General features: G+C 37.9%; 1 protein-coding gene across 1 annotated transcript in view; it reads right to left on the bottom strand.

Annotated features, from left to right (window-relative positions):
• The window catches only part of ALA3 (aminophospholipid ATPase 3), a 151,550-nt gene that overhangs the window by 27,908 nt on the left and 97,374 nt on the right, over positions 1-26,268 (bottom strand). The window contains exons 17-23 of the mRNA XM_089816482.1: positions 20,659-20,760; positions 20,465-20,528; positions 20,179-20,391; positions 1,683-1,848; positions 1,287-1,366; positions 909-1,148; positions 52-273 (exon numbers count right to left, since the gene is read on the bottom strand). Coding sequence (XP_089672608.1) covers positions 52-273; positions 909-1,148; positions 1,287-1,366; positions 1,683-1,848; positions 20,179-20,391; positions 20,465-20,528; positions 20,659-20,760 — 1,087 coding nt within the window. The remainder of the gene's footprint in view (positions 1-51; positions 274-908; positions 1,149-1,286; positions 1,367-1,682; positions 1,849-20,178; positions 20,392-20,464; positions 20,529-20,658; positions 20,761-26,268) is intronic.

Genomic DNA, 26,268 nt, shown 5'->3' with positions numbered 1-26,268 from the left:
ACCCACAATTTTCATTGAACAAATAGATGAAGTTGAAGATATATAACCCACCTTGGAAATCCTAATGTAGGACCATCGACCATGCACAAGAAGTAAATCTGTAAGAAATCGAAACTGAGCAATAGCAAAATCGCTTGCCATAACTGCTTGCATTCCTTCCAAACCACTTATACCAACACCCACATGTGCAGCCTGAATCATACTCACATCATTGGCACCATCACCAATGGCAAGAGTAATTTTTCGAGCACCAACCTTAATAAGACTGGTCACCTGATACAAAGCAGAATCAGTAAAATGAAGGAGAGTAAAGTAATGTATCTAGTGACAGGCTAAAGGAGATAAATGAAAAGCTTCTGAATTCATTTTTTATGCTACAAAGACTGGTCATTTGATTATCAATTAGTTAAAAAGGTTATTTTATCTTTCAAGAATATTCATTTTTATTCAGGACAATGATATGAAGGGAAAAAGTGCAGCCAATAAGAAGAAACCATAATAGCTCAACAAATGGTAGAAAACTCAATCATCAGAAAAATGGCATCAGTACAGCCAAAGCTCTCTTGAGTCTTTCTTGAAACCTCTTCTACTTCTAGCTCAGAAAACATATCTTAAGATGCAACAATGAAGGATATGAAAAGCCACCTCATGAAATAAAACAAAAGGTGTATAACATTGTTGCATTGATACCATTAATTTCATGAAAAACAACTTCGCAATATTTACTGGAATACTTCATGCAATGTCTACTTTTAACAGTCAACAGCTATCATTCAAAGGGCATGGATTGGATGTTTCTGAAACGAATCCATTTTATCACTATGTATCAAACATCAACTAGCTATGTAGCTCCACAATCTAATATTCTCAGCTTTCTATCAACACTGCTGTACAAATAAAATAGTCACCTGTGCTTTCTGCAAGGGAGATACTCGACAACAAACAACAGCTTTGCACATCATGCTTAGTTTGAGCAGTTTTCCCCGTAACTCTGGATCTAATGCATACATCAGACATTTTCCATCTATCACAAGGGCAAAGTCTAATCTTGATCTAGAGTACATATCAATATCTACTTCATCAAGGCATCTCTCCAGATCCCGTTTGACAGTGTATTCAATAACTCTGGCAGTTTCAACAGGATCACCCTGTACAATTTATATCATATAAAACGAAGAGAACCATGTCAAGAATGTTATCTGTTTTCAAGAATAACAATAAAATTATAATAGCAAAAAATAGTAATGAAGCATATATCAAAAGTTTTTCCCCGGTTAAACTCTCACCCGATCCTCCACTTCTCTAACTTCTTTTGTTTCAGAACTGATAATCAACTGTTTCATTTGGTTGTTGATTAAACTACAAGCTGCGCATTGTACACATGAAATGGTTCAGAGGACTTGCATAATTTAGTGTAAGCAAGAACAACTCATAATTCCTTACATTACGTTTAGTGCCGAGTCCATTTGCATCTTGTACACTTAAAGTTCCAGAAAAGAATGACACAACCCAATCGATATTAATTACTGTTCCTTAAGAAAGATAAAATGTAAAACAAGATAATAAATATTCAAAGATGATGGCAATAAATCAAACTAAACATCTGCATCAGAGCCAAGAAACTAAAATGTAAATCCCCATAAATAATTTACAAGTTCATAATATATAGGTATGAATCTAACCATATGCAATGTTTATTGCTGTCTCCATTTTATCGCCAGTCAATATCCAAATCTTTATTCCTGCCCTTGAAAGTGTTTCAATACAAGCTGGCACCCCATCTTGAAGTTTGTCTTCAATAGCAGTGCATCCTATCAGGATAAGTTCCTTTTCAATCAAATCTGCAACCTAAAATAAAGTCCAGCATCAAAATAGTCATTTGAACACGTAAATTGTAGGAAGAAAAAAAACTTAAAACAACATAATAATAAAACTCCTCTCAATTGGTCCTATTATGGTGTCAAAACAAAATACCAAATAAGATTTCGTCATATCAAAAATATCTCTTGCTTTCCACATCCAGGTGGTCAAGATACTACTTTAAGCAAGTTTGACTAAATATTCCATGCCTTTCCATCAATTGTATACATGCACTGTAAGCCACTTACATCGGTGAGGCATTCTTAGCACATCTAGAAGTCCATTGTACTTGCAGCAGATGATGCACAACCAACCACAAATACTTAACAATTTCAGAATCAGCTCCAAAAGTTTTTGTCAGTCACCAGAACCATGCAGAGTGATAGAAGAACTTCCACAGAACAAAACAGCTGATACCATAATATTCCATAAATATTATTAAGTGTTGCATCAAAATGGCTACAGTTCAAAGATACAGTGTTACACAGGGACATGTCTCCTATGATTTTGGGTCGTACCCATCCCAAGGATGCGGGGATGAATTTTTGCCATCCCCAGATCCATCCCTTTTTTGCCAGACTTGGAAACATCCCCGAAACGGGCAATTTCTTTTTGCAAGAAACTTGGGGACTGCTTTGCCATCCCCAATCCGTCCCCGAGACTGCTGGCCATTCCCTTTTTTCCAGCCAGTCAGATAAAGGCAATACACCCCAATATTTTATATTATTTATAAATTTTTGCTGTCCACGTGGGCCCCTAGTTGTCTTAAAGACATAACAGAAATATGCAAACCATATTTGGTCCATTAAAAATTAACAACAGTAAAACACTAACTCTTCTACTTTTCTTAAAATTTGACATACTTGTTAAGAGGAAGAAGAAAAAACATAGAGCAGCAGCAGCAGTGATGAAAGATTGTATTTAGTATTTACTACTTACTATTTTAGTTGGACTTCTCTTTCTTTTATTATGATTTCATGCATGATACTTGGAGCCTCTAGGCATTTTAATTTTTTCTATATATGTATGTGATATTGGAAGTACTTAGTATTTGTCATTTGATAATTTTCCATGTGTTGAGATCTTCTAAAATGTCTATGGTGAATGGTTTATCAATGTTATGATATGCATATTTTAATTATGTCTCTCTATATATAAAAATCCCCTACATTTTTAATCGTCACCCGTCAGGTCCCATCCCCTAAATTCTGGCTTTGACCACTACCCGTACCGGAAACACGTCCCCGTCCCAAATACTTTGTGGAGCATAGCAAAGATATGATGGAATGCAAAATTAGCAATAAAACTTCAGAGATCAAAAATAAAGAATAAATACATTGAATTTTACAACTTCCCAAATCTCAAAAAGATTTAAATCGGAGTTTAGCCTGCTATCCGAATTCCAGTGACTTGAATGCAACAAGCTTTGGGGTACACTCACCATAGTCAGATATAAGGCAAGCTATGAGAAATTCCCAGCTATACAGATCTAACCTAGCAAAAATTTGGAGTTGCGAAAAATTTTCACTTGTGTTAAACCAAACTTGTATCATATTAGCATTTGAGCGCATTTGATAATGCATATGAGCTGATAGATTTCTGGTTATCAATATTTCAACATGCCAGACATTTTTCCTATGAGTGTTAGGAGACACTTTTAATTGTTGTATCTAGTCATATCTGTATTAGGGAATCTTGAAACTTGCTATACCCATGTCTCACATCATATATGTTTCCATGCAACTCTAGTTAGAAAATACAATAACTATTTCTCATGTATAACATAGCATATTACATGAACGTTACTTAATAATTTATTCTAGCATTGTTAGAACTGTCTGATATGTTTAAAATATTATAACCAGAAGTACGTCAGAACTTATAAATTACCAAACGTTAAGATGATATAAGTTTGGCTAAACCCCACATGAGAATATTTTGTAGCTCCAAATTTTAATCGGCCCCAATCTGTGTGGCTGAACTTTTCATGGCTTGATTTATATCTGACTTTGATGAGAGTCCCCAAAGGTGGTTGTGTTCAAGTCACTGAACTCAAGTAGTACGCAAATTTTTAATTCAAAAAGTAATAGTCAATGACGATTGGAACAGTGGAAATTAAACTTGTGTTCCCATTATTATTCAGACCAAACTTATCTCACTGTATGACAACTGTCCTCCATTTTGACAAAACACTTCACACCTTGAGGAATTGATTACAGTTGACAGCAGTTCCAATAAACAACAAAACGACTCACTAACCAAAAAGTAATTACTAGTCAGAAGACACTATCAGTCCTGCTACTCCCACAACCAAATAATCTTCAAATTGATTTTCCAAAGAAAAGCATACCAACATTTCCATCCAACCAGACAAAGACACCTCGACAAACTTAATCTCATGTATAACAAAATAAAGTTGTCTAAGTAGGAAATATTTTCCACAGCAACTCAATGTTTGAACTTGGAATCATGAAACATGGATCATTCAGTTTGACTCAAAAACTATACAGTTAAATCCTGATAGCAATATCAAAAAATAACGACGTCCTTTGGATGAAATGTATATATATGAAAATCATTTATGTGAATCTTTTGAATGCTTTTGTATAACCATAAACCAAGTATCACATGAGTCCACATTCGGTTCATACCCAATAATTGTTCCTTCAGCAATTTGATGTATAAATCTGACCACTCTATTTTTTATGTTAGTTGCCTGTTTGGATTTGGGTCTCTACCGTACAGGGTAAACAGATACTATTGCATGCAGTACAGTAAGATATAACACAAGACAAATACTTTATTCATATACGCAATATGCACTTCAATGCTTACAATATGATTATGATGATTCTGATGATGTTCCAATAGTCCCTTCCGAACGGTGTACATATACTTTCCCAAAGGGGTGACTCAACTGTCATGCACCCTTTTGGATACAATTCTACCCATCAGCTACAATATAGAATTTACCGACAACATCATCCCCCCAAAAAAGTGAAGTCCTCTCCAGACGAGAAAATAAAGACAACCCTTACAACAAAACTCAAATTACACTAGAACAATTAATTACATCAATGTTTAGAAAATAACAAGAGGGATGCGTCCCTGGTGTAGTAGTCATTCGTGCTTTAAGCTCATTCCACTCTACTCATAGCTTATACACTTGCTCCTTCCATACTTTCAATTCTACCTCAACCTCCATCTGAAGCTCCAAAGCTGACTACATCATTCCAGCAATCTCTTCAAGCTCTGTCTCCTTCCCTTCTGCCACCTGCTCTTTCTCTGTTGCTAACTATTCCTTCTTCGTTGCCACCTTCTGTAGCTAACTCTGTCGCTCTAACAATGTTGCCCTCTCAGATTCCCAAGCTACCCTCTCCACGGCTAGCCTGGTAGCTGACTCGTCCTGAGCCCTCTCGACTGCTACCTAGTCTGCCTAGCTCCTCCAAAGGGTGTAATACGCATACCTGTATATCTCAACCATCTCCTGAGTCAAAGCCTCTACTCGGCTCTCCATACCTGGATCTCTCATAATGGCCCAATCCTGGTGCATCTTTATAGTCTACACACTCAGCCATCCTCGCTCCTCAAAACAAACTGTAAAGGCTGTCAGGCATCCTACTCTCATGAAAGATCTCACACTCTCCATCTCCTTCACTACTGAGTCCAAGGCCTGTATCTCTACAAAGGCCACTACTTGGCAAGCCTGAGTCGCTAGAGTCGCTACATTAATGAAGAATGCCTCTCTCGTCCCTGTTTCTGGTGCTATTGGAGGTTGATGTTGAGCACCCATAGCCCTCTCTCCTACTTCTGCCATTCGCTCAATAGTGTTATGTGGTAGTCCATCAGTTTGTGTCGATTGACGCTCCTCTACTTGTGCCTGTAGAGGATCTTCCTCCAAAGCTACTTCTCGCGTAGGTTATGCAGGTATGTCACTCGAGGTGCTGGTGTACGGTGAAACCTTGTACTTAGGTACGTGCTCAACCTCCGGGTTTTGCTCTCTCTATTTGGCTCCTCAGGTGATGCTAATAATGTTGTGTCCACCGTAACCATTGCATATGAACCCACTACGTCCAAATGAACACCCAGCATCCTCACACACTCGCCTGTTGATATCTCCATCACTCCTTCCTGAGTGTGCATCTCTACATCAGGTACAAGTACTTCAACCCCAACCTCTGGTATAGCTGGCAAAACCTCTTGAATAGGCTCCATCGTTACCTCCAGAACGACTGTCTCCATTGGTGATAAATGTGCCCCTGCTAATGCCTCTAGAATAGCTAGTGTCTCTACAGCAGGTTGTATCGCAACTGTAGTCGGAATCATCACCACTGGCTGCCTGAACTAACCAAACCCTGGAATGCTGTGTATACCTACTGGGACCAAGTGTGTTGTCGCTGATAGTGCAGGCTACGGAAATCTCAATGGTGTAGCTGTAATTACTTCTACCTCCTCGTCCTCTTCATCCTTCCCGTCGGTCTCACTCTCCTCAAAAGAAGTTTCCTCATGACCACTGTCAGTATTTTCGCCGTTCAATCTCGGTCGTTTCTATCCGACCGTAATCTTAGTGCCAAGTGTGTTGAGATGCCTCCACTGCATGATTGGGGGTTCGCCTGGGGCAAGTTGTCCCAGTTTGGCCTCCAATGCATCGTTGGGGATCATCCGCGTTGTTGCCTCCAAGAATAGCCCGATGGCATTGTGTAGCATGTAAACCGTTTTGTGCTACAGTGTCAAATTCATACAACCGTTCTACCAACAATGTAGCCCAGTCGTACACTATTCCATTCAAGATCCCATTCATCATCGCCACCAGTGGGAATGAAATATTTGAAGTGCGGTTGGATCCTATGAGGCGACTTTTGACTACATCCATAAGACAACGCCAGTGCCCTTCCTGCACGTTGGACTTCTTCAATCCTCTACCCTTCGACGTGTCTATGAGAGCTTCTTGCTCCGTCTATGTGAAATCCCCACATACCAGCTGTATCAGTTGTGTCTTTACCTCCCGACTTAAACTTTTTCAGTATGTTGTCTATTTTCCTTCCCCCTTGTGCATGACAAAGTATCCCGAATACCTATGTGAAGTCTGTCGATTTGAATGATATTCCCAAGTTGCATCCAAGATAGGCAAACGTACTAGTTCAAGAGAACCTATCATACGTTTCTATCATGAGGCGCAAAAACCCTTCATAATCTCGAATACAGAGTACAGGCATTTGTATTACCCATTCAACCTGTGCCTTTCGAATGTTGGCCTTCACTAGATGGTTATCAGGGGTCTCCTGCCACCACTTCCTGCATTCTACTCCATTCAACCCTTCAAATGAAACATTATGCGTTGTGGGATTATCCGTCGCAAGCGACTGTGCTAGTTGCTTCCCTTTCTTTTTGCTTGGTCCTGTACTTGTCCCTCCTACTACACGTACTCCGGATGGTAGAGTCTTTACATTATGGCTACAATTGTTGTTGTGTCCTCTTCCAAAAAAATTTCCAAGTCCTTTTACCGGCTGAATGCATAACTACCACTTATTTGTCGTTTTGCTTGAAGAGGGCAAAACAGTTATGTCAATTGCCTCTGTACACAACTTACTTTGAAATTTCCTTTTTCTTCTAATGACGTTTGTATAGATTGGTACAGTGCCTCCTTCCAATGCTCTATCTGGCTATACGGATGCAACGTTTCTCTCTTCCAGAGGTTGTACAGTTGCTCTTCTTTTCTACCCAATCGTTTTGCATAGAGTTATAACTTGTTTCTTATCCTTACCGTTTAATGTGATACCAATCATCAATGGAAAAGTCGTACAGTTGTACGGTATCAATTCCTCCTTCCCTATTCTTCTGTATGGTGATCTCCTTCCTTATTCTTTTGTATGGCAAGCTCTCTTTGCTATGCTCTATTTGCTTGAAGACTATACAATGATTCTAAGTTCCTTATAATGTTGTTCTTATACTGTATGGTCGTACAGTCGGCTTCTTCCTAACACAGTTGTCTGTACGGTATTCTTTCTTTCAACTGTTGACCGTACAGTCAAACTTTATTCTTCTGGCTTATGTCTATACAGTGGTGTATGACCTCCTATAGTAATCTATCTCCTAATGGGTCGTACGGTTCTATTCTTTTGCAAGCCACACAATACACTGTCTGTGTGTGACCATATGGTGTTCTTTGCGACCGCACGATGTCCTGTAACCATACGATGTCCTTATGTGACCATACGGTGCCTCTCTTTTACTTTCCGTACAATGTTCTCGTGTGGCCATACGATGTCTCTGCAAAGCTTCTCCTTTCCTTTCGTATGGTGTTCTTTTGTGAAGGTCATACGCTACTCTTATATGCAAACCGTACAGTACTTCTCCAATGTTTTCTTATACATTGCAATGATCGTACGGTGTTCCTCGTACGGTGCTCCCTTCAATAGCCATGTTGTGCCTATATTTTCCTACTGTATAGTGTTTCTTGCTCCTGTAGCTCCTTCTTGACCATACGATGCCTTCTTCAACTTATATTTTGTTGTTGCTCCACTTTATAATTTTCTCTTTTAGCTTCTTATTTCGTACATATTTATTTATTATGCCTATTTACATTTAATTATTCACATATATACATTACTACTTTTGTATTCCTTCTTATACTATCTCTGAAATGTTTGTTCGCAAGGGCACGCTATTTCTTTCATGATAGATTTTCAACTTCGACCCATTCATTGCGTCAGGTACTTCCCGTCGAGCGTCCATAATTTGATTGCTCCATTATCGCTAACTTCATGGATCTTGTATGGTCCAACCCATTTAACTTTAAATTTGCCTGGTCTGATCTCGTTACACCCATTATACTTTAAACTAGTTGGCTTAGTTCAAATTTATTCAATTTTAAATGCTTATCATGCCATACCTTACACCTATTTTGCGCAACTTTCGTAACCCATTGTGCCTGCAATCGCCGTTCACCAAGTTTATTTAAGTTATACAGTCTTTCCCTCAGGCTTTCCATATCTCCGAGCTTGTTTTCGATCACGATCCTCAAACTTGGTACCATGAATTCTGTCGACACCACGGCTTCCTATCCATACATCAACTGAAACAGAGTGTCCATTGGTTACCTTGTATGAAGTACAGTACACCCATAATGTTGATGGTAGCTTTTCTTCCCAATCTTCTCCCTCAACTGCACAAGACTTATAAATCACTCCGACTAGGATCTTATTAGTGGCTTTTGCTTGTCAATTAGCTCTCAGGTAGTACGGGCTCAACAGAGTGGTAAATTTAGTGAGCAATCGGATAACGTGATTGACAAAGTGTCCCCCATGATCGCTTGTCAATTGCAGCGAAATCCCATACCTTGTGATTATCTACTCATAGATAAATTTAGTTGTGCTTATCACAGAGTTGTCTGGTAGTGCCCATGCCTCCTCCACCCACTTGGTTAGATATTTCGTCACCACCATGATGTACCTGCATCTTCTAGTTTTACTTACCTTAAGAGGTCTGATAAAGTCCAATCCCCATCTTTCAAATAGCTCTTGTGCATGTGAAGGATTCAAAGACATGAAGTCTCTCTTTAGTGGTTTTCTAACTCTCTAACATGTATTGCAAGCAACAACCCACTCCCTAGCGTCATTGTGCACGGTTGGCCACCATAACCCTGCTAGAAGTATCTTTTGTGCAATTGTGTCTGGCCTCATGTGTCCTCTTGCTAGTCTCTTGTGTGCTTCCTTCAACACCTTAGGAATCTCCTCTTCCAGCACACACCGTCTTAATATCTGATCGAGTCCCATTTTATACAATAACCCGTTGATCAACTGAAATGTTTGGCTCCTTAGCACCAGTTTCCTCCTCTCGTTCAGCGACATGTCGCTAGGAAACTGTCCCATTGAGAGACTCTGATACGCGTGTACCAAGATGGTAGTAATGCAATGTGAAATAGCTACGCATCAAAAAATCATCGTTGACTCCCTCCGGTGGCTCTCTTGATTTTATCCTCGACAAGTGGTCTGCACTTTCATGACTCCTTCCTAGCTGTACCAAAATCGTGAATATAAATTGCTACAACAGTAATAACCATCTACTTATCCTTCCCTGTATGATCGGCTTGTTCACAAGATATAATGCTTGATGGTCCACATAAAATATGAACGGTGTCGCCAATAGATAATGCCTGAATTTTTGTACTACATACACCATTCCGAGTGCTTCTCGTTCTATCATATTGTAATTTTTCTCTGCTTTAGATAATAGTCTACTAGCAAACTATACTGGATGATCCAGTCTGTGGTCACTTGTTAGTGTCGGTGTTGCTACAATCATGTAGCTCAATGCATCAACATGAACATGAAACTCTTATCCCAGTTCGGATAAGCTAGGATCAGTGTTGTAGCCAACCTCATTTTCAATCCATCGAAAGCTTCATTCTAATCTGCTTCCCATTTCTAAGGTTCGCCCTTGTAGGTTAGTTTGTCGAGCGGGTATGATATTTTTACAAAGTTCTTGATGGACCTACAATAGTATCCAATATGTCCAAGGAATGATTTTACCTCTTATCACATCCATTGATGGTGGCATTTGCAAAATTACCCGAACTTTGTCAGGATCCTTCTTCAGCCCTGCTTTGCAGACTATGCGTCCTAATAGCTTCCCCTGTGGCACCATGAACTTGCATTTCTTCGAATTCATTGCTTGTCTCGCTCGCCTGCATCTTTCCATGCATTCGTTGAGTGTTATATGCTTATCTTCTGCACTAAAAATTGAACAATCATCCAAGAATGTTTTAAAGGTTTCGATAGACATTTTTTCAAATAAGTGCAAAATAATTCTCTAGAATGTTGTCGAAGCATTACATAGTCCAAACGACATCCTGTTATAGGCATATACTCCATCTTCCACTATAAATGTCATTTTCAACCTATCTTCTTCGATGATGGATATTTGGTTGTATCCAGAGAACCCATCGATGAATGAATAATTTCATGCTCTGCAACTTCTTCCAGAATGCTATCGGTGAATGGTATCGAAAATGGATCTTTAATCGTTACTGCATTTAGGCAACGAAAGTCTACACATATTCTTATCTTTACGGTGTCCTTTAGAGATATCACAATCAGTGATACCCACTAACTCATCTGCACCCTTAAAATAATTCATGCTTCTTACATCATGTCGATCTCATTAGTGACCCATGTGGCATAATTTTTGTTCATTCGATACGGCCGCTTCTTGGCACTACACCTTCTACCAATCGTATCCGGTGGACACATAACTCTAGTGATACTCCTTTCAAATCCTTATACATCCATGCAAACGCATCCTTGTACTCCATAAATACTTTGAACGTTGTTGCCTTCAGGACTAGATTCCAATCATCTCCCACAAAGATATTTTTCGAATAGGCTTCATCTCCTAAGTTCATCGTTTTTATAGTAGGCTCTTCGTACTTTATAGGTTTGTCATCACTAAACGTATGCGTTGGCATTTCATCTACATGTGCCTCTTCCTCCACTTCGCTATACTCCTTTGGAAACTCATTCCCTTCTTTTCCTTCTTTGACTCCTAACATGTTGTAGCTAGGAAAGAGCTCGTAGTCCTCCATCTATCGATAGAGTAAGCCATTCATCGAGTCCAGGTCATCATCATTTGACCCTCCTTCCAATCTCAATACTCCTTCCTCATCAGGTTCCATTATTTTCTTCCCCTTGTCATCACCTATGCTTTCACCTTTGGAATCTGATGACGCTGCCTCCTCCCCCACCATCTATGTGTGCAGGTCAATTATAAATCTTTGGCCTCCACCTTCCATGGACAGAGTATTCTATTTCCAATCATATTTCACCTTTGCCTATAACAACCAACCCCGTCCGAGGATGATGTCGTACCCTTTTCTTTTTAACAAAATGATCACAAAATCCAATAAGAATCATTGTGTTCCGATAGTTACTGGCTATGCCATCAGGGTCCCTAAAGGCTTGATTCCGTGTTGATCGTTAGTGAGTAGTTGAAATGTAGGTGGCCACAACATAGGTTGTCCCAACTTTTTCCATATATCCTCCAATAGTACGTTTACTCTTGACCCTTCGTCGATGATTATATCCATGAGTACAGTTCCCAGGATGCCCATCTCTACTACTGTCAGATGTCTCCCCGTAGTGGGTGCTAGTAGCATTGGGTCTGTTGCAGTCACTCCGATGCCATCCTTTCTTGTCTCTTCCATTGCTTTCGAGAGTGGTGTCATGTTCAGTATCGTCGTCCGCAACTGAGGCATTGTAAGGTCATTTAATTTCACAGGAACTTCCATTTGCATTACTTGCCTTATAATATTTTGTTCTATCGGGTTCCTCTTCAAGGTGTCGGCAATGTCTTTTGTTTGTAGTATTTCCACTTCCATTTGTTTTTCTACCTCCGTTTGTGCTTGTTGCAACTTCTTCTTTTCTTCCTCTGCATCTGTATACATTGCCTTCTTTGTTTGTTCGCGAGTGATGGCTGGTATCTCCTCATCACATTTTTTGATGCTTAATAGGTTCACCCCTTGCTTAGGGCATTTCGAATCCTCATGGTCTCCCAGATTGCACCTTCTGCACAACAGCTATGGTGTTTCCTTTGCGGTGCAGTCTTTGGCGAAGTGCCCCCAGAGGTTGCATGCACGGCATTGTATCACCGGTCGTCCACTCGAGTCGTACTGTATCCGACTTTGGCCTCCATTGTTATTATTATTACCACCTTGTCTGCACCAGTTATTGTTCTGATATCCTCTTGAGGTTGCATCATTGTTCCTTCCTACTCTTGTGGTGGATACTTCCTATATCAGTAACACTTGCTGGTGTCCCTTTGTCTTTATATTGAATGGGCGTTCCTTTATGGAATGTCTCGCAATCTAGCAGATATTGCAGACAGCCCTTTGTGTGGCCCTCCTCCTTACAGTTTATACACCACAATTCTCCTTTCACCAAGTCAGGATTCTTTTTAAGATGTTTAAACTCCATCATCCGTAGCATATCCTTCAACAATGCTCGTACCTTCGTACTTGATTCTTCGTCGTTGCTACTACTTTCAAAAGATGAATCGTCTAAGTCCAACAATTTGTGCTTCTTTTTGCTGGTTCTCTGCTCACTCTCTAGATCCATCGCCCGATTATACGCATCTATGTACAATGCTGGAGGTACAATTTTCATCTTTTTCAAAAGATGAATCGTCTAAGTCTAACAATCTATGCTTCTTTTTTTTCCTAGTTTTCTACTCACTCTCCAGATCCATCGCCTGATTATACGCATCTATGAACAATGTTGGAGGTTCAGTTTTCATCTTTTTCAAAAGATGAATCGTCTAAGTCCGACAATCTGTGCTTCTTTTTGCTAGTTTTCTTCTCACTCTCCAAATTCATCGCCCAATTATACGCATCTGTGTATGATGTTGGAGGTACAATTTTCATCTTTTTCTATAGTGTCAATTGTAGCTCTTCAACAAACCATCTTTTCTTTAATCCGCTCATCGATGGAATCTCCATCTTCCCCACCAACTGTTTTAGTCTTCTTGCATACAAACAGATCGTTTCATTCTTTCCCTACTTTGTACTGTATATTTCTGCCACAATTTCATTATCATTCGTTAGTAGTCGGAACTTTGCTATGAATTCCTTCCTAAATTTTGTCCATGTACTTAATTTTTGCAAATTGGCATCCAAAAACCAATCAATCGCTACACCCCATAGGGTCGCCAGGAGTCATCCTGGTCTGTTACACAATTCGTCGTCCATATTGTTTCACATGTTTTGCAGTGTTTGATTGGATCTGCCATCCCATCACCATTGAACTTCCGCAATTTTTCCTTTGGTCCTGCCATTAATGCTACTTTCTTCTGAAGTGGTGGTACTTTCTATGTACCCACGTTGTTTTGAGTCCCCTCATTGTTCTGAGTACCCGCATTGTTTTGAGCACCTGTGCTACTTCGAACAACCGAAGTACTTTGGACAACCACGTTACCCAATAAGAAAAGATCTTCCTCACGCAAAGTTGTTCGATTCTCTGCCTGTATCGATTCGTTGGGTGTATAGGGAACGAAGAGTTCACTCCATGCTCGTGCTCCTTCGGCACTTCAAGCCGTACGAGTTACTTCCCTTCTGTTTGGATCCTCTACCCTCGACATATACAAGTTAAGGAACTCCTCCCTTGTCTCTTCTACCAAATTCAATCACTGTCGAGTTTCTTTGAACAATTTCTCGACACTCCTCGGTATGCTAGGTGAATACACTCCCTCTGTCTGTGCTCGTTCACCCCCTCGATGTCTGTCAGTAAGTTGTTGAAGCTTCTGTCTGCACTCTGCCTGTTGTGCTAAAATTAATGCTTCCTATGTTGTGTGTATCTCATCCTTATCTTTTATCTTATTCTTATCTTTATTAAGCAAATTCGGCATTAATCTTCATAACACTTCCTTTATTTCAAGTTCGACTGGCAATAGCGCCAAATGTTTACCGTACAAGGTTAACACATACTATCGCATGGAGTACAATAAGATATAACACAGACCAGACACTTTATTCATATACGCAATATACACTTCAATGCTTATAATATGATTATGATGATTCTGATGGTGTTTCAATAGTCACTTCTAGATAGTGTACATATACTTTCCCGAAGGGGTGACTCAACCATCATGCACCCTTTCGGATACAATTCTACCCATCAGCTACAGTATAGAATTTACCAACAATATTGGGTTCAAAATTCATTCATAAATATCTCAGTTCAAAAAAAAAAAAATGTCAATATTAATAATCAGCCATCACTGATCAAATAGACCAATTTTGGTTTAAAAATTGTGTTTTGGGGCCAACTTCACTCAAAAGCCTTCTAAATTCCGCCCTTGGTTTTGTGAGAATTATTGGCGAATTTTGGTCTCTGTGGCAGAATACTTGCAATTTTGTTAAGGATCGGAATTTGTATAGAACCAAACTGGAATTTGCCATGTCGGGGAGTGAATCTGGTAACGTGGTGTTTAATGCTAAAATATTTTATTTTTTCATTATTTTTTTATATTATTTCATAACCTTAAATGCAATGCTAGACCAGATGGTGTGATACAGTATCGAAGTACATTGAATACAGCCCAAATGTTTGTACCTGATATTTCAATACATGGATACATACATCTGAATAGTGTATGGGAAGTGTCCAACAACTCTTTCATAACATATCAAATTTACACACAAGTAATTCCCCTTGCAAAAACTAACAAACAAATAGTTAGTAGCAGAAGATCTTCATCATAAGCTTAAGCAGAAGAATTGCACTAAAGATCTGCTGAAATATCCCCAATCCCAGTGACCTTGGAAATTGATGTTTGTTTCAAAATTCAAGCCTTTGACCAAAATTTGTATAATAGACTTTATAGGACTCTGATTTCTTTTTGGGTTTTTCTCGTTTTCAACTTTTTAGGTGTTTTTGAAGATATATGCAAGTAAATAACAAATAACAAATAACTTCGAACTAAGAATGATGAGTAGCATTCATATATTGAAAACACTTAACAATTTGGAAATGATTCAAATACCAGGCATAACATTCAGATTTTTGTAGTCAAAGAAATAAATATATCAAATGGATTTGTTGTTGTCTACAATGAACTTGACGCAAGCTATAGAGGTTTTTACAATCACAAAAGACGGAGAGCTTGCTGCCACGAATCCCTATATGATCTCCAAACTGCAAAATGTGGCTGCTAATAAGGAATGGTGCCCACCATACAAGCCCGAGCTGCCTCTGGAAGAAATGCCCACGCTGGAATGGGTTGGCTGCCTAGCTGAATGTGATGTTTCTTTCTGATAATTGGTGTTTTGAAGAATGTCGATCCTTATCACAGAGAATAGTACCTTCTAACTCCACTACTGAATCACCAAATCCTTGTTGAGGTTTGCGACCCAACGTTCCAGACTCAGAGTTTTCGTCCCAAGCCTCTAAGTCGCTCCACTAGAGCAATTTCCAATTTCACAAGTTTCAAATGTCAAAAGATACTCCACAATTTGGTCTTCATCTCCTTATAACTCCTCCCAGATACAAATCAAACCCTAAATGAGAATTACACTTTGCACTTTATACTAAAATAACATTTTCCCAAATAAAGGCGTCCAGGCTATAGGAAAAACATTATTTTATTAAAATGTCATAACTCAAAGTGCCAAAAGGTCTTCGAATAGTGAAAATAGTTTATAAAAATTCAAGACCTTACCAACGAGCTATAACACAAGGGCAAATCTGACCAAACGAAGCCATATTCCCCTAATTACTCTGAAATGGCTATATAAATAGCCTTATTATAAATTATTTAAATGCTTACTTAGGAAATATTTAAATATATTAAAATATTCCCCATTTTGCCTTTGAAAGCCCAAACCAACCAAATAAACGTGAAACTAATCATGTCACTTGTGTCTGTGACTGATATCGAACAAGATGGGTCAACTGGCAGTCCCTCCCCTATAATCTAGGGATGCTCCTAGAAACTAGGGAACACAACCTGTCATCTTGATACGGAAACTATGGAATGGTCCTGTGGAACCTCACATCTGGAAATTGACACGTTCTCCTAAAATATAGGGATACCCCCTAAAATCAAGGAATTGCACCCAACTGCCTATAAAGTCAAGCCCAGTCACTGAATATGTTGTATGTGTCTCTATCAACAACTGCTAGCCTACAAGACTCCCATGATACGTTAACTCACATAACTCTGCTAGTCAGACTAAAGAGGGAACATGACATCTGCATCATAAACTAAAGTACAACTACAAAAGAGAGAACAAATACACAATGTATAATGACATATATATATATATATATAGACACACACACAAATATATATATATACACACACACACACACAAAATAAAGTTTGTTGAGGTGTCTAAGTGCTTTTGGATGAAATGTGTATATATGCAAGTCATTTATGTGTGTTGGAGATCTGCATCTTCAGTCAGATATATAAAACTTAATGAGTATTCATTCTTATGCATGAGTAAATGAAGAAGTTTATAACTATGGAAATTATATGTGTGTGTGTGTGTACTTGCATATAATATAACATCTGTTATTAACTTAAATACTGATTATTAAAATAAGTTTGTGTTATTGGTGATCTGTTTTAATAATGACAAAAGTCTTTATGCGACTATACAGTCGCAAGCCTCGATGAGAATTTTAATTTAAAAGGGAGGCACGTCCAAGGATAGACATGTCTCCCAAGTAGGAGGCACATCTATCCTTGGACGTGTGTCCCCAATCCCATATATATGATCGAGAAGGAGGCAGAAATAAATACCACCGAACACAACTTCTATGCAGTCTTCTAAGGTACTGTGTCTGCTTCAACACGTATATCATAGTGAACAATATATATTAAATATTGAAGTCGGCAAAATCAGTCTAATGAGTAAATTGAATATTACAGTCTGCTATCAGTGTATAAGGAATATAGTCAGTAAATACTATAAACAGATGATTAAAAAATCTGCATCAACCTTGTATAGAAAATAATAACAATAATGTGTTAAATCTGATCACAATTTAACATGGTATCAGAGCCAAGTTTGAGAGATGATCAAGATCAGATTTATTGACAAATCGATACACCTCAATTTTGAAATCTTATATCTATCAAAATGGTAAATTCAATCAGACTTGAAGACAGACTTGAAAGTGCTTCAAATTTTGAAGCCTGGAAACTATGAATGATGCTAATACTAAGAAAGCATTAGTTACAAACAATTGTGCAAAATCCTCCTAATTCCAATGAGAATGATGAAAAAAGCCAATGGGAAAAGGACAACACCAGAGCAATGGAATTATTAGTAGACGGAGATAAAGACCATCTACTACCTATTATCACAAAGTTGGACTCAGCACATGATATGCTCAAAGCCCTGGAAAACATGTTTCAGATCAACAACACTAGCAGGATTATCACTCTTAAAAATCAACTCTCTAAGATTAAAATGAATAAAGGAGAAACCATCACCTTATACTTTATGTGGATAACAGGAACTCTCAACAATTGTTCACATCTATAACAGTAAGAGTTAACTATGGTAACATTAAATAGACTCCTTATCTCATGGGAACTCTATAGACAAGGAATAAGTGCTCGTTCGAAGCTCCTCAAATTTGATTGACTACAAGCTGATTGCATTCAAGAAGAGTGTACTATAATATCTAGAGGAATCAACATGGAATCCACAAATGAAGACATTCAAATTCTCACCTCTAATTTGAAAAGGAAAAAGGGCAAAAATTGTAAACAGCCATTCAAGAAACAAAAAGATTATTCTAAAATACAATGTTATCGATTCGACAACTATGATCACACTGCAGCAAGATGTCCTGACAGACTCGAAAATCAAGCTTTAAATTCACTGAAGTCAGTAATTCAAACTCTAATTCAGAGAAACTTATATTCTAAAGAACTTCAATATATCTCAAATTTTGTGAAATTCTGGATTCAGAGGGAGTTCGCGATTCTTTACCATCCACACCAAGCCACTTGCAAAATGAAGGTCGAACACTTCCAAGGTAAACTTGGTATGGTTAAAATTACTGAGAATGAGTCTCACCATTATTGTTTATCGTACTAATGAAACTAATTATTAATCACGAATGTTATTTGGGCCCTACGTACACCGTGAGGAAGTGACGACTTCCAAATGATTATCACTTGTATTTGTAGAAGTTATTGATAGGTGACGATCTTACAATAACTTAATTTTCTATTATGATGGGTATCTTATGATATCTAAGCAAATCTTGATAGATTATATCTTCCATGGTGGATTAATTTCCTTAAACAAACCATGAATATGTTGTTCATATGGTATGTATTATTGAGAATACGTCTACACATACCTTATGAATATTTTGAGTACTCGATGAATGTCATGCAACTTGATGTTTTGGAGGTTCTTACTCAAAATACTTGGTGAATACCATGCGACTTGATGTTTAGGAGGCCATTACTCAGAGTACGTGGTGATTATCTTGCACATTTAATGTTCAAGAGGCCATTACTCAGAGTACTTGGTGAATGTCATGTGACTTGACATTCAGGAGGCCATAATTGATGGATATCTTCTGATAATTGACCCTTGAACATACCATTCCTGATATTATGCTGAGGTAATATCTAATAGTATTATTTATCCTCCCTAGCCAAGGAGTGTTAGAGATCTGTAGCTTCAGTGGACTAAATAAAAACTTAATGAGTATTCATTCTTATGCATGAGTAAATGAAGTTTATAACTATGGAAATTGTGATTGTGCATGCATGCATGCGTGCATGTGTATGTCCTTGATGAGAGTTTTTATTTCAAAGGGAGGCGCGTCCAAGGATGGACATGTCTCCTCCATAGGAGGCATGTCTATCCTTGGACATGTCTCCCCAATCCCATCTATATGATTGAGAGGTAGGCAGAAATAAATACCGCCGAACACATAACCATTATTCCAGTCTGCTAAGGTACAGCGTCTGCTTCAACACGTATATCACAGTGAACAATATATTGAATATTGAAGTCTGCAAATCAGTCTAATAAGTAAATTGAATATTATAGTCTGCTATCAGTCTATAAGGAATATAGTCTGTATAAACAGACAGATAACTGACAAATGTGCATCAACCTTCTATAGTAAATAATAAAAACAGTGTGTTAAATCTGATCACAATTTAACAATGTGAATCTTTTAAATGCTTTTTCATAATCTCAAACTACATACCACATGAGTCCATATTTGATCCATTCCCAATAATTGAGAGTTTAATAATGTATAAATCTGACAGCTCTAATTTTAATGTTAGTGTTTTTTCAACAATTATGAATATTTTTTGTAACCTTAAATCCAATGCTGGACCAAATGGTGTGGGATAGTATCCAGGTATACTGAATACAGCCCAAATATTTGTTTCTGATACCAAGTACGTGCATATACATATCTGAGCAGTGGACAGGAACTCTTCAACAACTTTTTTATAAAATATTGAACTCATCCACAAGTATTTCCCTTCGCAACAACCAAGAGACAACCTTAATGGCTAATCAGGACTTCATATTATGTTATCGTTATTCATAGAGTTTACAGCTTAGCAAAAGAATTGCATTAAAGATCTGCATCATGAACTAAAGTAAAGTACAAAAGAGAAAATAGAGCAGATTGAATCAATGTCACAAAGACATAATTTTGGGGATTTCAATATGCATATCTTACATTCAAATGACATCATAGCGAAATAAAAAAGGAACAATTCTCATTAAACAATTTTTTAAACTCCATAATAAGTCAAAGTGCAGACCTCGCCAAGTTTCTTTTCCCGATCGCTTAAAGCAGATTTGGCTTCTATAAACTTCTCGTTCCACTCTTCGTATAGTTCATTACTTAGATCTCTGTAAGCTAAGCATAACGTGCGTAAGCCAGCAGCTCCAAAATGTTCCAAGTGTTCTCGGGTTGTTTTTTTTATGGCATCATTACCCCGAGCTATCTTCTCATAGATAACACTATCAGCACCCTGAAAATCAAAATATATATTTTAAAATGGAGGATTTTCCAATGTGTCTGCACAGAATCTCAATAATATATACCTTGCAATATAAAACTAGCCTTCCAGTAGGGTAACGACAAATGACAGATTGGCATTTCCTTGTACTGTAAGAATAACACCAAAATGTGCATCAATAACTGAATCCGTGTTATTGATAATTTGACACAAAAAACTTAGACAAGTAAATAATGATTTCACAGCTTAAAAAGAGATTGAATGGTTCTTGAAGCTTGCCTATTGAATTCCAGAACATTCAGAATCTCATAGCCAACATCTTGAACTTTGCCGATTTTCTCAACATGTGATTCACGAACTCTTATGATGGTTGGTGTCCGCCTGAAATATAACATATCAAATAACACATCAACAAAAGTTTAAATTTATCAAATTTGGCCCAAAAATGGTAGTTCCAACACAAATATATATAGCAAGCCTAATAAAATTTTGGATTTTCAAAAATGTCTAGTTCTAGTCGAATCAGTACTATACACTCCAGTTGCCATAACTGGTTCCCACAATAATAAATCACATTAATAGCATAGTTGCACAGAGACCCATGTCTGACCACTGGGGACAAGTCTCAGAGACAGAGACATGTCTCCAGTGCCCGGAAATTTGCCAGACACATCTCTAATTGCAGAAGACTTTAACCCATGGTCTCCTAAAGACTCCCACTGTATCCCATGCAAAATGGTGCAGGAGCACCAGGGTGCATTCGCAATCAACAACAACCAAAGAATAGATTATCAGTTTGTTTTCGTCATTTCCACTTGTTTGGTTTGCAGAGTGACGCCTCAGAGACACTTTGTCTCATCAAATGAGAAAATAGGAAAATCTTTAAAGAAAATGCAATAAAGCCAATCTTACCGGCATCCTAGCAACCTATGATAGCTATAAACAGAGTACAGATATCTGTCAAAGTATAATTAGAAATAAATATTTAATGTGCCTTAATGGATACATAATCAGATGTCAAAGTATAGGCAGGCACGTGAGCTTTTTGACAAAATGATATCCTCTTATGAAAAGAAATGCTTATTCAAAAATTTGATTAACTCGTAAGGCTTCACAAGCACTCGAGCAAACAAAATCAAATTTTACAACCCGGGCCAATGTCCTTCCTGCCCATCCCAAAATGGGAGCTTTGAAACAGGATTTGGACGACTGCCAAGCCTAAGAGACAGAAAAATTAATCATTTTAGCTGTTAATTTATTCAAAGTGTGGACACAGCCGCAGTCAGTAATGTTTAACAGAATGCATCAAATGATGTCATAAACTCCCAGCATCAATGCAAAGAGGAAACGAAAGGTCGCAGGTGCCAAGTGAAAAGCCAAGAAACATCGATTGAGTGGGTATTGGACTGCAAAAGTGTAACAAGAGCAAACAATTTTGGGTGGAGCTGCACAGGCAAATTGATATTTAAAAAATAGGGGGAAAAAAGAAAAAAAAAAACCTTGGTGGAAAAAAGGGAAGAGTGGGAGGGTTGTACAGTTCTGCAGATTCTGAGACTTAAATCAGACTTCAAGATCAAAACCGAGTTAGGCTTAGAATGAACCTTGGTACAATTCATATGTTCAGGTCTATATAGGCGGATATATATGACAACTGCAGATCCTGATTATATTCACAAACTTGAGTGATAAAACTGCTGCTATGAACCGGTGGGAATAAGAAAGCTTGAAGATCAGACTGTATGTTTTCTGTGTGTCTCCAAACTGCTTTCATAACCTGCCTATATATTCTCTTTAGAGGGAATGTCCCTTAAGGGACATAACCCTTGAAGAAAGCTTGAAGATCAGACTGTATGTTTTCTGTGTGTCTCCAAACTGCTTTCATAACCTGCCTATATATTCTCTTTAGAGGGAATGTCCCTTAAGGGACATAACCCTTGACATATAATTAGTAATTAATTATCCCTAAGCCGGTGACTATAAGACAAATGTTAGTTAGATCTAACTAAAATTAGTCAAGGACAAACTAAAACATTTACCTCCAGATCGCCGGCACCTATAGAGCATATATAAATTATTACAAATGCCATTCATTGAGAATATATAAGGAGAAGAGCCAGGTATGATCTGCACCCTTAGACCTGTGGATTATCTAGGTTAGATCCTTAACAAGGGTGAAGTAAAATAAATAATCTCTGACTGAATGTTTGTTCACAGATGTGGAGGAATTAAGTGCAGATTTAAGAAAGAATAAGAGCATTCATAGAAAGCAGAAGGAAGAACAAGGTCTCTGGGACAGTGTCCATTGGAAGAGTAAATATTGTAAGCATATTGTTACGGATTATATACATTGATGGTAAATTGAAGAACATGAAATTGTTTCTTTTTGCAATCTTGTGTTATAGTTATTTGGGTTTGTAGACAGCTATTGTCTGTTGTGTGAACAAGAGAAACCTTCTTACATCACAAAAGGTGCCAACTCTCACACACATAAAACATAAATTCCTAAAAATAAAAGTTAAATGCACTGGGAAGCTGGAGAATAAACACACAACAGAAGGGAAAACAGAAGCCAACATAGGGCACAAGTCAACGTGAGCAAACAGGACCACGTCATTTAGCTATATGCAGCTCTATGCAAAACTCAAAAGATATTCATATTTCATATATTCATTATTCTTGTTCTTTTAAATCCTTTATGTAGACTTCACATTATACACAATGGGGGTGAATCCTATTAGATCTTTGAGAGTCGGGGATTTTTCCATGACATACATTTTCTTTCTTCATTCTTGTTAGTACATATATATTGATATTCATATTCTCATATATATAATCTAGATTCACATTCTCATGTAGAGAATCTATAATCACATTCTCAAAATATACAATTAGTCGTGTCACCAAATCCAAACCTAGGATGAATAAAAGATCTAATAAGTTTTAATTAAATATTGAAACTTATACATGAACCTAATCAAAGCACCATGGCTAAATACCACAATAGTGAATTATAAAATTGACACAGGATTATGAAAGAAAACAGCAATTCATAATCCAAAGTAGTTGAAATCATTTACGGAGATGCAAATGGTGGAAGTGGTCTATTAACTAGTCAGTGTAAATAATGGAGGGTGCACTGAGAGGAACCACAATTAGAAGACAAGGATTGAACATGAAATGGTAACAGTAACCATATCCCATACGACAATCAAATAGTCAGAGATGCAATCCCTTCATCCTTCCAATCAGTAAGGAAGGAGTAATTAAAATTGGTATCAGTTATTTATCAAGCATCAGTGGCAGTGTATAAAATACGTTAACTACATTCTGAAGCGGCTATTGATTATGGCCTCGTGAAAACAAGTAGTCATGTAGTAGATATTCTATAAGATAATGAGATTAGTGTACAGATTATGAGGATAATGACTTACGTGTAATCATTGTTGTGAAGAGGCATGTGCTATGCTGCAGTTACAAGACAAGTTAATAGTTAACACTAAATGGCATTATTACGAAGAGAACTATTCAGAGGAGTCATGTCCCATTACTCATGAAGAGTTGTAAGCTTTCTGATTCAATCTATAAAAAGGGAACTGATATCATTTATTCCAGTATCAAATACATATTACCTGGTTTCTTCTTATCCTCTTGGATATACTCTGTTTAGAACCAACTATCAGAGACAGCATCTAAGGGATCACACAGTTCAGATTGTATATCAGATACAGCATCCCTTGAACTGCAAGTATTCATTGATAATCAGAGACAACACTAAGCACTAATCGTTGCAAGTGATTTCCTTCCCAACGCATAATATCATAAATATATCAGATATCGCAATATTACTAAAAGCAATAGATGTCAATTGCATAGTTTTAGCCCCTCTCTAAGTGCATTGTGTTCAAAGGGTATTCAAATTTTGAATTTCAACGGTCTTGTTATTTTCTTCTAGGGCGGGAATTTTAAACCCTAGGTGTGATAAAATGGTTTAAACCCCTTTGCTTTGTATTTATCCCTTGTTAAGATTTTACTTAACTTGGTTTTTAATTTTCGAAATGTGGGGTTATTGTTCTATATCCTTGGTTTTATTTTTCCCTGCGGTTACATTTTGCTTTGTCTGCATGTTGTTTAATTGCTTTTGGTTAACCCAAGGGACGAGCTCTTTTGTAACCATTTGATTCATCTTAGGTCTATGGTTCTCGCATTGTCACTATGCAAAGGTGCAATTTCTTTATTTTTTGCGACAAAGCGAGCTTGTGACACCTGTCTAGTGGGACCAGAGAAATGCAACAACTCTAACAATCAACCTCAGCCCTCAGATGCCAAAAGAATCAATGCTCGTCGCTTTTTCATTATGGGAACTTGTGCTTGTTTTAACCATAGCGACATAGCAAGAGCATGACACGTGAATGTGGTGGGTCCATAAACCTCTAAAGGAAGTTACATCATCATAGGACAGTTGTCACGCTACAGTTGACTCACAGCTCAGGCAAACCATGTTTTGAAGTTTTTTCCAAATCGTTGATCAAATTGAGGATCCACAGACGTCGCATTGTCACTATGGAGAAATACCTAGGTTTTAAGCAATGAGAGAATGCGAAAAGCTGCCACGTGTCTAGTGGGTCCCTAGGAAACGGTAAAGCATGCAAACTTTTAGTTTTTGATCTAAACGAAGATCAAAGACGGTCAAAACAACTTTTAGTTTTTGATCTGAACGAAGATCAAAGACAGTCACATTATCACTATTCCAAGCTGCAAGTTGTTTAAACAATGCAACAAAGCCACCATTCAACACATGTCAAATGGGTCCACATGAGTGTAGTGATATCAATGTTTGAATGTCAGCAGTTGGATGCAGGTCAAATCCGCAGTGGTTGCATAGTCGCCAAAGGAAGGTGCGATCTTTTTAACCATCATGACATAGCGAAATGAAGGCACATGGATAAGGTGGGACCAAGTGGTTCGCAAGCCTCAAAAGGAAATGGCACAATCAGGAGACAATAGGTGTTAGAATGTGATTCATTCGCATTTCAGTATTAGCAGTTCTCAAATATTATTCCCAGTTGATCAGTTTAGAAATCAACAATCATCGCTATGTCGTGACAAGAAGTAACAAGGATCTCACGCATGGTGACATAAGGACGTAAAGACGCGTGTCCCAGTGGGCCACAGCTAAGAAATAGAATGAAATACTTCCAAACCGTCAGAGCAAGGATGGATCAACGGATGTCGTTTTGTCGCAATGAAAAGATGCTCAGTAGATAAAGCAAGCAGCATAGCGAGGACAAGCCACGTGTCCAGGTGGGCCTCACCTTGAAATTAAAACAGTTTTTTTCTCAATCATTAATCGAATATAGATCAACAATTGTCACTATGTTGGTATGGAAAGTAACCAGGACATTAGACATAGCGACATAGCAAAAGAGTGACACGTGTACGTGTGAGCCATACAAAACTAGTATAAGCGTTTTTCCTCACATTCGTCAAATCAAATATAAATTGGCGGTAGTCATTACGTCATTATCCAAAGTTGCCAAATTTTTAATCATGGCGATATAACGACATGAAGCCACGTGTCCAAGGTGGGCCACCTATGGTAAAATACAACTAAGGAACCCAAAATGATTTGAATCGTTCAATGCAAAATAGATCCACGCATGTCGTTATTCGAAGTTTCGAAATTTTTAAACATAACAACATAGCAACAAGATGACGCATGTCCCAAGATTTCACTACCAATATAGCAAGGTAGAAAATAGGATAGAAAATTTCCAAATGGCAAGACATGATTGGGTTGACTGCCACATCAATGTGCAGAATTTTCAGTCAGCAATAAGATTTAATCAAGCCGGTCAGATGCAACAAAGATCAATGGTCTATTTTTTAAAT

The sequence above is a fragment of the Cupressus sempervirens genome, chromosome 1, assembly GCF_028749045.1.
Source record: "Cupressus sempervirens isolate cs-2001-9-10 chromosome 1, ASM2874904v1, whole genome shotgun sequence".
Lineage (NCBI taxonomy): Eukaryota > Viridiplantae > Streptophyta > Pinopsida > Cupressales > Cupressaceae > Cupressus > Cupressus sempervirens.
Note: the sequence above shows the minus strand (reverse complement) of the source record. Positions and strands in the feature narration are given on the sequence as shown.